Here is a 14,479-nt window from a genome sequence, read left to right on the forward strand (position 1 = left end):
ATTTGTGTATCTATTGTTTCATTAGCCATAATATTCACTTTCTTTCTAGATATTATTTTCCCACTTCGTAAGAGGGTGAAATCTCTATGAGGCTCTATGGTGCTCGCTTTACTTTACTTCAAACGATACCTTAATTTCTTTACTGTCCCGATGTTTCCGGCACCATTTTAATACAACGATAAAGAATCAAAATATGATAAATACCGCTGTATAGCCTTAGTTCGCAACTCAAATTAAATTAAACAAGAGCCACACTAAAATAAATACACTCACTTCCTTTAGTGATTTTCTTCCATTTTTATTTATATTCAGTATCTTATGTTGTCATGCCAACGGGCTGCCACAAACCTTATTATTTTAAACATTGAAAAATCTATATTTTATAAACATTCACATTACATCTATTTTCTTTTTCTTCTTCTGCATATATAAATCAGCAAGCTAGTATTAATATATAATGTAGCATCATTGTACAAGCCTAGTATTAATATACAAGGTACCATAAGGTACCATTGTACCGTTATACCGTGATGGTGGTTATGTATTCTACAGTCTAGGAAACCATACGCTCAGATGAACCGTCTATTACATGTATGATCCATGAATAGAAAATTCGATATTTTCCCGATTCTGAACAAGCTTAAGGAACTGTCAGTGCATTACAGAATTTGAAACTTTACCGATTTTGCAGATCCGAAGCACCTGATAGGTGGTAACAGATTATTACGTATGTGATCAATCAGTGAAAAATTTGTTCGAAATATACATACAATGTATATGAAAGTTAAAACTTAACCGAAAAATTTCAAGAATGTACAGAACCACCCGAAACGAAGCTCTTGATGTGCAGATTTCATGTTTTTCTTTATTTTGCTTCAAAAAGAGGGTGTGTGATATTTTGAAGTAAAAATACTATATACAATTTTGCTAGATCAATTGTGTATCATTTTTTAAAGTACTTATTGTATATAAGAGGTTAAAATATTATTACATATGTTGATTAATTCTTTGGAATTCATAATTTAAATATGTTAAGAATTTTGAAAAATCCTTTTGAAATTCGTGGTTTATTTTCGAGGTTTCATATTACTATCTGCATCAATCATTAATTAAATGAGTTTTTTGTTGTAGAGAAGCGAAACAAAGTCTGCTTTATCAGTTTAAAGCAAAATTTTCAAAAAAGCCCAAAATTTCCCAAGCAAAAAAGCGAAGCAGAAAAAACAGTTTTTTTTTTCAAAAAAGCCGGTTTTTTTCGAGCCCTTGAATCTCTAGTGTCTTGAGAGACAAGTGGAATAGCACAATCAACGCAATACGGAATCAAAACTAAAGCCGTTCATTTGTTCAACTAATCGTATGAAAGCACGCTGAAATCTGTTATCAGTACGAGTTGATGGTATTTTAATAATACTTGTACGCAGGCTCGTATTTAGGTAAGTGCATATTCTGTGCTCGAGCACAGGGCGGCAGAATTTAGGGGGCGGCAAAATTATAGATTCACTATGAAGTAACATTTAAAACTAGCAACCCGCAGAGTCCTGTGCAAGCGGGAGAAAATATGTTGAACGTGTTTAAATCACTGTAATTACAATAGTTACAAATTAGCTAGCTTATCTGATTATTTTTAAACAGTCATCCTCACCCCTTGCACTCCTACCTAGAGGATGAACCTCAACATCATGAAACCTGATACCGTTAAACTCAGCGACCTCGAAAACTATGAATTCAACACTACTATAATATCTGTCGTTTTCGATTACTTTTAAAATCTCGCTCCCTCCCTGCGGATTGGAGTATGGCCTTGAAGTTGAGTTGGATTTAAACTGTCACTATTCATCTCAGCGACCCCCAAAACTATGAATTCAACTCTAATATTGGTAGTTTTCAATTAACTTTAGAATGTCCCCATGTTATTCTTAGGGGAACTTTGCACCCCACATCTCAGCTCAGGTTTTATCTAGATACATGAAACAGGTCATTTGAATCATTTCTTTGAGAGCTTTAAATCATATTAAGATTTCATATTTTTACCCAGTGGCTTATCCAAGATATGATCAAAGGAGGGTCTAAACCATAGTTTGCCGTGTTATCCCGTGTAAAGCAGGACCGAAGCTCATTTTATCCAGTGTATACTTGAGCGTCAAGGTGGGGAGGGCTATAGCCCCTGTAGCCCCTTTTGGAACCGCGCCTGTTTCTACCTATTATGGTTCTCGAGTTGAAAAGCGCTACAGACAGACAGCTTATTGTATTATTAATATTATTATTAAGTATTCTGCCTTTTGATAGGTCCTGGGACGAATGAGAGTATTTTTTCTTTTCTTCTTAATTTTCAGTTTGGGAATGGAAATGTTATTTCCGTGTATCTCGATTTTCAGCTTCCTCTTTTAACTGCCAATATTTTCTTCTGTTTTTCAAATCATCGATCACTTGTGTTCTTCTCCGTCCTATTCCTCGCTTTCCTTCCGTCTTTCCTTCTATGGCGGTATGAAGGAGACACTTGCTTTGCAAGATGTGTACAATCCAATTGGATTTTCTACAAAGGATGGTGGCTAGAAGCGTCCTCCTCTCTTCTATCCGTTTTAAAACATCTTCGTTTGTTACTCTTTCTGTTCATTTTATATTCTTCATCTTCCTACATCATTACATTTCGAAGCCCTCTAAATATTTCTTCTCTAACCTCCGTAATGTCCAAGACTCTGAAACATAAAGTCCAATACTCCATATATAACACTTGACTAATTTCTTCTTTAGTCCAATATTAAGGCTGCAAATTAAGAGTGACCTTTTGTTGTTGAATGTTTCTTTGGCTATGGCAATTCTCGACCTGATCTCTTTGGTGCAGTACGCGTCTTATATAGATGCTATTAAATCATTAGTAACGGTGAATAATGTAAACAATTATTTTTCTCATCACTTATCTCCACTTGGTGTCTCATGGTGACGTCACCTACCTTCGGGCAGAACACCGCATCATAATCATCATTGAGAGGATTAGGCCATTTCAAATTACGTTGTATCTTTCGTAACTTGTAATATCTGAACTGCCATTCAACAAGAGCTGATATCTTTGCAAAATCACGGCTTGTTTCCGTGTTTGAGACACAAGTTTGTGCGAGGGAGTGGGGGGGGGGCGGCAAATTATTTAGAGCACAGGGGCGGACAATATATAAATATGGGCCTGCTCGTACGTCCCACCAGAACAATCACATACTTAGGCATTGTATTTAATCAACATTAAACAACAAAGCGCCATCTAAATACTGTCAAAATGAAAGCTTACAAGGACTTTCTGATAAGTATCCCACTTTCTTTCTTTCTTTCCGATAAAATTAAGACGCAGGATGGCTACACTGTGCGTACTGGGACTATTTCTCAAAACTACAAGTATTGTAATACTAGTATAAAATTATTCAAACTCGAAAATTGTATAACTGTATATATCATGAATGTGAAAAAGGGTAACATTCATAAGTACTAAACGGCACAAGTCCTAAAAATATAGACACTGGATCTAAATTTTAGGTCTTGTGCCGTTTAGGATCAGTGCCGTTTAGGTCTTGTGCCTTTTTCATTCATCTGCTTTAATTCTGAATTCGCCACCACCAAACGTAATTGCGACGATGCAGTAACTAGTTGGCAATAATGTTCTCCGCCTAGCTCTGACAGCTCCAGTCCGACACTGGCAATGCTCATCTTTTTGGGGGGGGGGGATATCAGGGTTATCATCATGACTTAATGGGTGCCTCAGGGTCAAACTGTGAATCAGACCTACTACAAAGAAGCCCTGATCAAGTTGAGGGAAAGAATAAGGAAGAAGAGACCGGGTCTGTGGAAGAACGATGCATGGATCCTCCACCAAAACAATGCGCCTGCCCATAATGCCCTTTCTGTGAAGCAGTTTTAGCAGCCAAACGCATTCCTGTGCTCGACCATCTTCCGTATTCCCAGATCTGGCTCCCTGTGTCTTTTACGGAACAACGTTCGACTAAGGTTGTCCAAGAGACAAAACGAGACGGGACAGAATTTTCGTGACAAGGTACTAGAAACTAACACACTTTCCAAGATTCACGACGCCTTTTTGGAGACGAGACAGCAGCGTCATTTCAGATTTTGCTAGAGGAGGCAAGATTATACAATTATATAAGAACTTTTTCTCGTTGCCCTACGCAAATGACGCCCTGGAAACAGCCTAAACTCTTGCCTCGTAGCCAACCCTACATTCGATATCCTGCCTGGATTTCCGCACTAACTTGTTATGCTCTTTTCGAATATCACTTTCTAGTCCTACAGATCTGTATTATTTTATATAGTTTTCTTTCTTATGTCTCATTCCAAGGTATTACAAAACGAAATTCATTATTCGGTGCTTTATTCATCACTGACACGTACTCTTTAAGAAGTTTTGGTTTACCGAACCTTCTTTATACACAGAATGAGTTTGTAACTTAATACTGGAAAATACCTGGAGAAAGAAGCTTGGAATAGAAATATGTTCGAAATGGAAAGTTATTATTCTGGAAGAAGAAATTCATTTGTGATAAAATTAGCCCCTGTGTGGATGGGGCGGAGGACAATTTTAAAAACTTAATGAGGATTCTTATATTTTATCGCAGATTCGGATTTTATGGGAAATAAGGAGTAAATTTTTCTAGAAACATTTTTTTAATTCGCATTTAAACATTTTTTTTTTTTAGATGGCATTATAAATCAGTCAAAACTAGTTCCACTAAGGTTTCTTCAATTGGGAGCTCCCATGTTTCATTCCAGAATAAATTTGCGACAAACCTTTTTCTCGACTTGTGGAAAGTGACGTGAAAAATGACTTTTTGTTCGGCGTAAATTCAGATAAGTCAGTCAGGTGCAGCGAGCCACTCGCGTTTGGTTATTATCATGGGCGGCGATTAGGGGGGGGGCAAGAGGGGGCAGTTGCCCCCCCCCCCCACTTTTTAGAAGTGACGCCCTGATTTATATAATTTCATGTGGAAATGTAAACAGGGTGTCCACAAAATTTGGAGAAAAGATCTCTGACTTTTCCCTGACTTTCCATGATGAAAGTTCCAGATTTCCCTGACCCCTGAATAACTTAAAAATACAGAAAAAAGAAAGAAACTCCAGCCTCCACACTCCCCATAGTTGGCCTTGTTCTCTTTCGCTTTTGTTTATTTCCTTTTTCAATTTTCTTTCCAAAGGAATGTAAATTTACAAACATATGCATTAGGCCGATATTGATTAGGCCTACACATTACACAAAATGTAAAGTTAAAAACGGAAGTGTGCAGTACACAGAGTACTTAAGATATGAAAAAATACACATTATATGCTTACACACTATAATACCAATTACACAGTATTATAATATTGCCTATAGTAATAAACAGTTCATACATGATTCATTCAGATTTTTATAATTCATACTGATTATAAAAAATAAAAAAACATTATGTAACACACACTTTTGCTGGTGCAGTTATTAAATACAACCCATTTAGAAATTTGTTTTCATCCTTTCTCGAATAGTTTTCTTCTCATTGATCTGAATATCTTTCTTGTTGTCTCCGCTGTTTAATTTTCTTTTCTTCTTCCTCTTCTTCCTCTTCTTCCTCCAGCTCCTTTACTTGTTGCTGAATCTTCTGTTTCTCTCTCCTCGTCTCCAGCATTTATTTCTCTTTTCTTTTCCAAATACATCTAATATTGTCTCATTGAACTTCTCACTGAATTTATCATACCTGTTGAAATTATTATTCCTGATGATCCACCTAATCTCACCACAGAATCATTTATGATCCGTTGAGCCACTAGAGAATCTTCTTGTAAGTTGTCAACAATGAGAATTTTATTTATTGCGAAACCACTTTCAAAAAATGCGTTTCCATGAAAGAAGATAAAACACAATTTTATAACTGACCATAAGTCAACGAAGTTCTTCCCATTTCCGAGGACTAAGTAAAAAACTCATCAAGTCCAATACCATCTCTATCATTGGCTATGAATTCATTCGAGTGTTCCATAAATTCTTCAGTCTGAGCTTTCACTGTGAGCTGGAGATGCTATTTCTTCGCGTTCTCAGCCACTTGTCCAGATATCTTCTTGGCACCATGCAATTCTTCTAGAACAGCGTCTACCTTTTTGAGCAAATATGCCACGATGTAGTTGGATGTGTTTTTCGCAGAAAATTAGTTTCAACGACTATATCAGAGAACACTGACTCCCTCAATATCATCATTGAGAACACCACATTTTGCATCCATTAACAGTAAAGAAATCAACCCTATTTCATAAATTCAGTAATTGAACAATGGACCTAAAATAGATTTTTTTTCCTGACTTTCCCTGACCAATCTGCCATTTCCCTGACTTCACCTGATACATTTTTACTTCCCTAACCTTTTCCTGACTTTCACTTATTTTCCAGAATGTGGACACCCTGGTAAAGTTTTGTATGTATTACTGTTTCATAGAAAAAAATGCTGCCATATGATATTTGCCGTTGCGTGAGTACGTTTTGGATATTTGTCTTCCCGTGGAATTAAGAAAGCTCAGGAATTGCGTTTTAATTGCAATTCAAAGCAATTAATATTGCAATTGCATATTTCTTTAAATGTCAGCATATGCTTGCAATACTTTCTGTATTTCATTTTCTAAGAGTGAAAACAGTCATTTAATGGCATGTGTGGAATTAAAAGTATAAGTTGTTCATTAATTCCCAATTTCAATATAAGTTCTGCAAAACAAGCGTCATTATTCATTACTATGATTAATATTATCCCTTCTATTTATTTGTTTTGCAAATTTGTTAAATAATCTGATCACACAATTTTCCAGACAGAATTTTAAGATGTTCATGAACAAGAACTCAAATCTCTTCTTACACTTTCGTTGTTTAAGAGTATAAAGGGCTAGTATCTACCTGTATTGCTCTTATGAATTTACTTAATAAAATAGAGATAAGATATACGGCATTTTAAGTGATAATAGATAGTATCCTATTAGTTATACAACCTTTCATCAAACAGTGTTAGAAACAACCAGGAAACCTAACATTGATATACAATTGTTAAGATCATGTCTTTCCCCCCCCCCACTTTTAACGTCCAACCGCCGCCACTGGTTATTATACCAAGAATTTTATCGGTTGCATCGCTCTGTAGTCAGGAAACTAGACAAAACTATTTCAGAAACAACATATGAACGCAGTTGAAAACAAATAAAGCAACTAAACGAATGTAGTAGAAACATATCTACTGCAATGTGGTGTCAGTACTACCCAGAATGTGAAATAAAATACCTGTACACTTCGAAAGTAATTCAAAATAAACGAATGAAGCGACTAATAAACAAACTTCTTGACTAACAATTGTATTAACATCTTTCTCAATTACAGAAGTGAGTATAAAATATTAATAATAAAAAGTATGTATCAGATAGCCTTTAAGGTGCCGTACGCATGGACCACGGAGAGATGGTAGCCAACTACGATTACCACCGCATGTAGCACCTAATTGCACTAGCACATTTGAATTACCTCAATTCACTCCGAATGCAACAAAAGATTGGCACTGTTTATCGCAGATTTATTCTGTAATTTTCTACTATTGAAACAAATGTAGTAGAAGTTATACATCTCGCTACTAGATGACAGCGAGTATCTCTGGTGATTGATATATATCGGACCTGATCCTTTTTACTATACTACAAGAGTTTGTTATCTACTTTTATTTCTGAAATTACTTTACTATATGCGTAGTCTTTAAGAGACGTTCACGTACACAGCATACTGAAAATCAAACGTTTAGGTGCTACTCTTGCTGAGAAATTGTAGTGGTTTGAGGATTTTATCCAAGTAGAAGGCTGTTGAAGTACATCTTTATCTTTTTTGATCATCATCTTTTTCCATTATAACACTGTTTATTTTTCACCGAGGATTTCTTCAGTGTTTTTCTCATTAGTCTTGAGCCGCCTCAAGACAGAAGAGTAACCTGTGTTCGTCATACTTACCAATTTAATTGTTTTGTGTTGTGATGTCAAGTGCACTGCATTCATAATTATCACTCGACTGTCGTTCTTTCAAATTCGACCTTGTTTGAATACCATTATTGCTTGTACATTCATTTCGTCGCATTCTTAGCACCTTCACTGTTCTTTATCATTTCATTATATATTTCATATATATTAGTTAGTTATATTTATCTTGACTTCATTATATATTTCTTATATATTAGTTATATTTATCTTTCATATGTTAATTTTTCTTTACATTTACGTTTTCTCTTATCAATATATATGTTGCTGTAATATATTAGTTTCTTTGATATTTGTTAATTTAATCACCAGTATCTTTCTCTACAGCTCAATGCCCAACTATAAGTAAAATAAAGACACAATTGATGCAAACACACCCTATGCCAAGAGAGAGGGCGAAACCCTCTAGTGGCAGATTAATATCATCTGCTTTTGAAACAATAAAGATGTTCCCCTAACCTGCATCCCTCAAAAAAAAAAAAAGAAAAAAAGAAAAAAAAAAGAAAAAATGTTGAAGCTCACTCATTGTGCATTCTGTAATTTCTTGGTCGCTTCATTTCGTCTCGTTTTGTCAGTGCTATCTTACTCATTGTTTATGGTTTCCAGATGTGGATACGGGGCAGGCTCCTGGACTGTAAAATCCCAGGCCTTGTGCTATCTCTAGGAATGTGGAGAAGCGGAAGCTTCGTTGTGAAAAATCTAAAGCTGAAACCATTCCAGATCGATCTCGATCACCACTTAAGTAGTCCAGTACCGTCGTCAAGATCGACATCTAAGAAACATCATACGAATGACCATATCATCTTTAATTTAGTTGATCATCTTATCGTATCATCTTATAAGGATTTAGTTGATTCCAAAGCTACAACCAAATGTCTACAATTTTCTTCTTCAGAACTGCGATTCTAAGTGCCGGAATTTGAAACTTCTTCTTCAACAAATTCTCAAATACCACCCTCGTTCAGAGATATCACAAATAGTAGAAACCAAGAATGGCTTTATCATCAAACCATCATCAGCAAACTTTGTTACCATCGTCCGAGATAAACATAATTTTGAAAACTTCGGCAAATATGCAACACTACAGTGCAATAGATACTACTTGTCCCGTGTGACAGCTCACTGCGTGCACGTGGTGCTCGATGCTGCGTTGCCAGCTTTTGCGTCGGGTATTGAAACTACACGAGTAGAACGAGTGAATTATTTCTTGTTCCATATCAACGTTTACTAAATGTAGAACGCTTATTTAAAAACGCACTTATAAGGGAGACAAACATTATTGTAAATTTCATTGGTACAATATTAAAGTAAGGTAAATCCAACCATTCCTCCCTCTGACTTTATTTCTATAGGAAACTTTTACTTTTACTGCAGAAAACAGAAACTTCCATATAGCTGTAGCAAAATTACTAACATCAATACTGAACATTGTTTATAATTACTGAACTTACGTTTGTATACCACATATCGCAAACAATACGTCTTCATTTTGAACTCGTGACATTTGTATTGCTATAATTTTAAATATTAAAATATATAGTAGTAAAGAAGAAAGACAAATGTACTTACGTTTACTGTGTGATTGGGGATAGTCCCAGTGAAGAATCACTGTCACTTTCGGAGCTGGAATTAACAGCTATTATCACTTCCTCCACACACTGTTCAAGAATTCCCTCTTTATCCCATTGCTCGTCTAGGAGCTTCTAATGTTGTACAACATTAGCCCAGTCTTCCGCAGTGACACTATCAATTGCTTCTTTTGTAAGTCTTTCCACTTCTGCCACTGTGAATTTTTTATTTTCCTTCGCGACGTATCCTTTTACTTGCGCCCAAATATTTTCTATAGGGTTGAAGTGGGCGTGGTAGGGGGGAAGTCTTATGACCTGGTGACCCTTTTCCCTTGCTAATTCGTCGATTCTGTACAAAGGGAATTTGGGCTTGTATATGGTCACCAGTTCTAGAAGCTCTGCCTTCTTCATGTCAGGCTCTAACTGCACACTGGTATTGCGCTTTAACCAGTCCAAGACCTCAGACTTCCGGGACTGAGTTGTTGGCGTTTTGTCGAGCATAACAGAATGGTATGGGACATTGTCCATAACGATGATGGATTTAGGGGATATGTTTTCCAAAAGATTCTTGGAACCACTTTGTAAATGTATCGAAGTTCATTTCCTCGTGATAATCACCAGTTCTTTTAGATCTGAAAATGAGGAGGCAGTTTGGGACAAAACCATGAGATGTGCCAGCATGAAGAACAATTATTCTTCCCCCCTTCCCTATTGGTGCGTTCATTGTACTATGCGCAGTATGATCGGTCCAGCCTTTTTCTAATGTGTGTCCTGCATTGACCCATGTCTCATCTAACCAAACCACATTATTATAATCACATTTCTTCATAGCTCTGAGGTACCGACAACGCCAAGCCACGATGTCACTTCTTTCCATCAGCACTGTGCGTTTGGAGAATTTATTAAATTCGAACCCCAGATCTATGAGAGCTTCTAAGTGAGAACTTATTTCCGTGGAACAAATTTGCTTCTTTAAGGCTGGCTTGGAACTTGCTTAATGTAGGATGCTCCTTTCGCATATAATAAGATTAATTGTGGCGACGAAGCCATCCCGCTGGAATGAATCGAGATTTGTGACCTTCTTTTCATAGCAGCGATGTTTTCCTGGAGTTTCAAGCAGTACCTTCGATGGTCCAGGCTCGTCCTTTCCTTGTTCTTCCTTCTCCTCAAGTTCCTCCTCTTTCCTTATTTTTTCTTTCCCAATTCGCGCCACTGTTTTTCTGCTAATTTTAAGGGCAGCCGCTGTCCTTTCTGTAACTCGATTTACATCGATAAGAGGACCACAATTTTCTCTTTCCCACTCAAAGTATTCGCGTAGTGAACACACCATCTCGCGAGCTTGGCCTCGTAAAGCGACACCCTGTCCAATTTTTGAATATTTCTTTACAGGTGAGTGAATTCTTCGTCGCCCCCTTCTTCGACGAACAAGATTTGAACTTTCTCCCACTTTATCCATTTTAGAGGACATATACACACATGCACAAAAGAGAGAGAGAGAATCAGAAATAAATAATGCACTAAATACTTAAGTACCGTATACACGAAACACGAAATTATTCACTGCAAGTAAATCTCAGTTTTATAAAATTAAATGACACAAAAGAGAACTAAAACGAATGCTACCAGCAGGTCCACTACTCAAGTTGACATCCGACTAAAACAATGTGCATTTGTTAATATTCAAACTGGCAACGTGCGGAGAGGGTGGAATGTTTACCACTGCAGAGTGAGATAAATGAGTCACTATAATTGGCTGAACGTGCTGTTGCCGTAGAAACAGTCCTCTTGGCTGATTGTTATGACCACGTGCAGGAAGAAAAAAAACAGAGGAAAACAACTGTCACATGGGACAAGTTGTATAAATTGAATTATAACTCCGCTAACTAGTAGCAGGTACAAAGGACGCCCACACCCACGCTAACTATGTACCATGTCAGTAGTTTCTGTGGGGTTGATCCATTGATAACAGATGCAGAGATTGAAAACGAACTCCGCGAAAGAGCCTACTCCTTCAAAAAATGCATCCGCATTCGCAATATCAGGGACCTACTACTTGTTCTGAATCTTGATCACTTCACAAGACACGATTAACCATCTTCTCGGTAAAAAGTGTTTAAATCTTCAAAAAGCGACATCGTGTTGAATCGCCACCACTACTTCCTTTCAGATGCAAAAGATGCCAGGAATACAAGACGCACTCCACTGATCCAATTCAAATGCTTCTACTGCACTGGACCTCATCCGACTCGCACCTGCCCCAATCTTCAACTAGCTCCTACTTGTAATACTTGTCCCGAAAGATCTCATCCAACTTACATTTATAAATGTAAATCTCGACCTACTTCGGAGACGGCAATACCGGAACTAGTAGTATCATTACGTGCGCATGACCCCCAGAATCAAACAGTGAATACGCTATTGGAGCCAAGTCAATTTGTGTCCCTTCATCAACTATTAGCATTTATCACTTTGACACTTCAGAACGTACATCCTTTTGCACGGCCACTAATGTTACAACATATTCAACACGCAGCACACAGCCTTTTTAATCTCGACTTCCATGCCACTTACAATGGCACATACGTCCACTTTCATACATCTCCACTCACAACTACGGTTTAAATCCATCACGAATATGGGTTATACCATAGCTCTCACATTTTTATTCTTCAATATTTGCTCGTTTTACACACAAACGTCTTTACACGTCTTTAAACAGCTACTACATGAAAAAAGGTCAATATTTTCCTTCTCAGTGAAACACATCTCACATCCTAGCTCACTTGCAGATTTTCAGGTTACATCCTTCGCTACGATAGTGCCCTCCCAGCCCGGGGCTGATAGATACCTAACCAGCCAATGGTGGCGTATCCATAGGTTTCTTACTTCACACATCTTACCCTCTTCATTCTGCTTCTTCCAAAATTTTCCAGAACATATCATTACTACTCTTTATTATAAATCATTGTGTGTAGCAGTTGCCACCATCAATGTCCGTCCTGGTCATTCCATTCCACTATCGTTCCTTCACTACATCTCTAACACCTTCCAGCATTATACCATCTTAGCCGATATTTACATCCACAACCGCTCCGATAGAATTAAGACAAATTTCAGAAAAAAATATTGCCACAACCAGGACCGGTATACTTCATCCTTTACCTAAAAGCCACCTATCCGCAATCAAATACCACTCCAGACATTGCCATAACTTCGTCATCTTTATCACACCCCAGTTTCATTGATATCTTAGATCCACTGAGTAGTGATCATGTCTCAATAAAATTCAGCCTCCGAGTGTCTACCACACATTTCACCGACACACCACCCCCTCCACGGCTCATTCCCCGTTATGATAAAATGGATTGGCCGAACTATCGTATTTATTTAACTCATTCCCTTGAGGAACTCGCTGCTCCCGCTACAGAGGATGATTTATATTCTACTCTAGACCACATCACTAATCACATTCAAGTCGCCTTGGAGCAGTTCATTCCTCGTTCCACACATTCACCGCATAAACCTAAACTACCACCACAATATCTTCCTCTCATTCAGCAATCACGTCATCTTTTATAAAGAAAATGTTCGTTCTGGTAACCACGAAGCTCTTCAACACCATAGAGCCCTTCACCGTACAATCTCCAACTATCTTAAGTCTTACAAATTAAGACAGTGGACAAAGGCTTCCAACTCACATCTAACATATTCCATCCCACAAAATATTGATTCTCACAAAGCTCTCACTACCCCGGACACTGATACGAGATTACGAATGAAGTTGCCGGCAAACGCAACATCGCTCCAAGCATTCATAATGTCTTGTATCGATATGTGAAAGAAAGCCCACTCCTTTTGCTCAATATTTTGGCCTCATTTATACTTTTATCTTCCGCACCGGTTATATACCCGCTCAGTGGAAAATGTCTAAAGTTTTTAAGTTTTTCAAGCCACAGAAATCTCCCGACAACGTTTCTTCTTGCCGGCCGACTTAGCTCACCCCGGTTTTCAGCAAAATTATCGAAAAAATAATAGTACAACCTCTTCATCTCCATCTTTTACGATACAATCTTCTACCGCATTGCCAAGCAGAATTTTGTCCACAATTCAGCATCAATGATCAGCTCATGTGTCTTCTCAACCGTATCACTAATCATTGCAATACGGCAAAACCATCCTAGCTGGTACTCTTTGAAGGCTTTTGGTAAAATATGGCATCAAGGACTTTTCTCCAAGTTATTAAATGTTCGTCTTCCTCTCGCATACATCAGATTCATTTATAATTTCTAGTCTGGACGCATATCTTAAATTTTCATCAATCAACAATCCTCACATCCCATCTTTCTATATTCAGGTGTACCCCAGGACTCTTGTTTCTCCCCTCTACTCTACCTTCCATATGTCGCCGATATGCTTCCACTTCCTGTCAAAATTTGTTCATTTCAGTATACTGATGACACAGCTTCTCTTGCCGTCGGCTGCACTGCTTATCAACTAGCAAAGCACTAAAAGAGGCAATAGATAGTTTTTCTCTGGTTTAATAAATGGCGACTTAATATCAGTACCAATAAAACTTAAACAACAGTATTTACGCCACTACGAAACGTTCCACAGTTCACAGTAATCTCCCAAGCGAGAACTTAACTTGCATCTGTCCTCTAACACTCACCCTCGTGTTGTGTTGTTAAGCGCACCTCCTCTCATAATTATTTCACACATCTCTTTGCTTCCATGAAAAAAATATTGTCCAGTCTAAAAATGTTCTATAACCGTAATTTATTGTGTACTACCGACCTTCCCCTATTCTCATGATTGCTATCGCAAATATTGCAATACGTACTTCCCGTATAATATTGTTTTACAAAATAAAGTTTTAATAAAATAATGAAACTCAC

General features: G+C 37.4%; 1 protein-coding gene across 1 annotated transcript; it reads right to left on the reverse strand.

Moving 5' to 3' along the window:
* Positions 1 to 9,719: 9,719 nt before the first annotated feature.
* LOC145661103 (uncharacterized) lies at positions 9,720 to 10,112 on the reverse strand. Its single transcript, XM_081726547.1, has one exon. The coding sequence runs from the start codon at positions 10,110 to 10,112 to the stop codon at positions 9,720 to 9,722; it is 393 nt and encodes a 130-aa protein (XP_081582673.1).
* Positions 10,113 to 14,479: the final 4,367 nt, after the last annotated feature.

This window comes from Thermobia domestica, chromosome 9 (assembly GCF_964235325.1).
Source record: "Thermobia domestica chromosome 9, izTheDome1.hap1.1, whole genome shotgun sequence".
In the NCBI taxonomy this organism is placed as follows: domain Eukaryota; kingdom Metazoa; phylum Arthropoda; class Insecta; order Zygentoma; family Lepismatidae; genus Thermobia; species Thermobia domestica.

What these genes read in the sequence shown, in the direction of transcription:
- LOC145661103 (XM_081726547.1), bottom strand. Translation starts at nt 10,112, where the DNA reads ATGGACAATGTCCCATACCATTCTGTTATGCTCGACAAAACGCCAACA.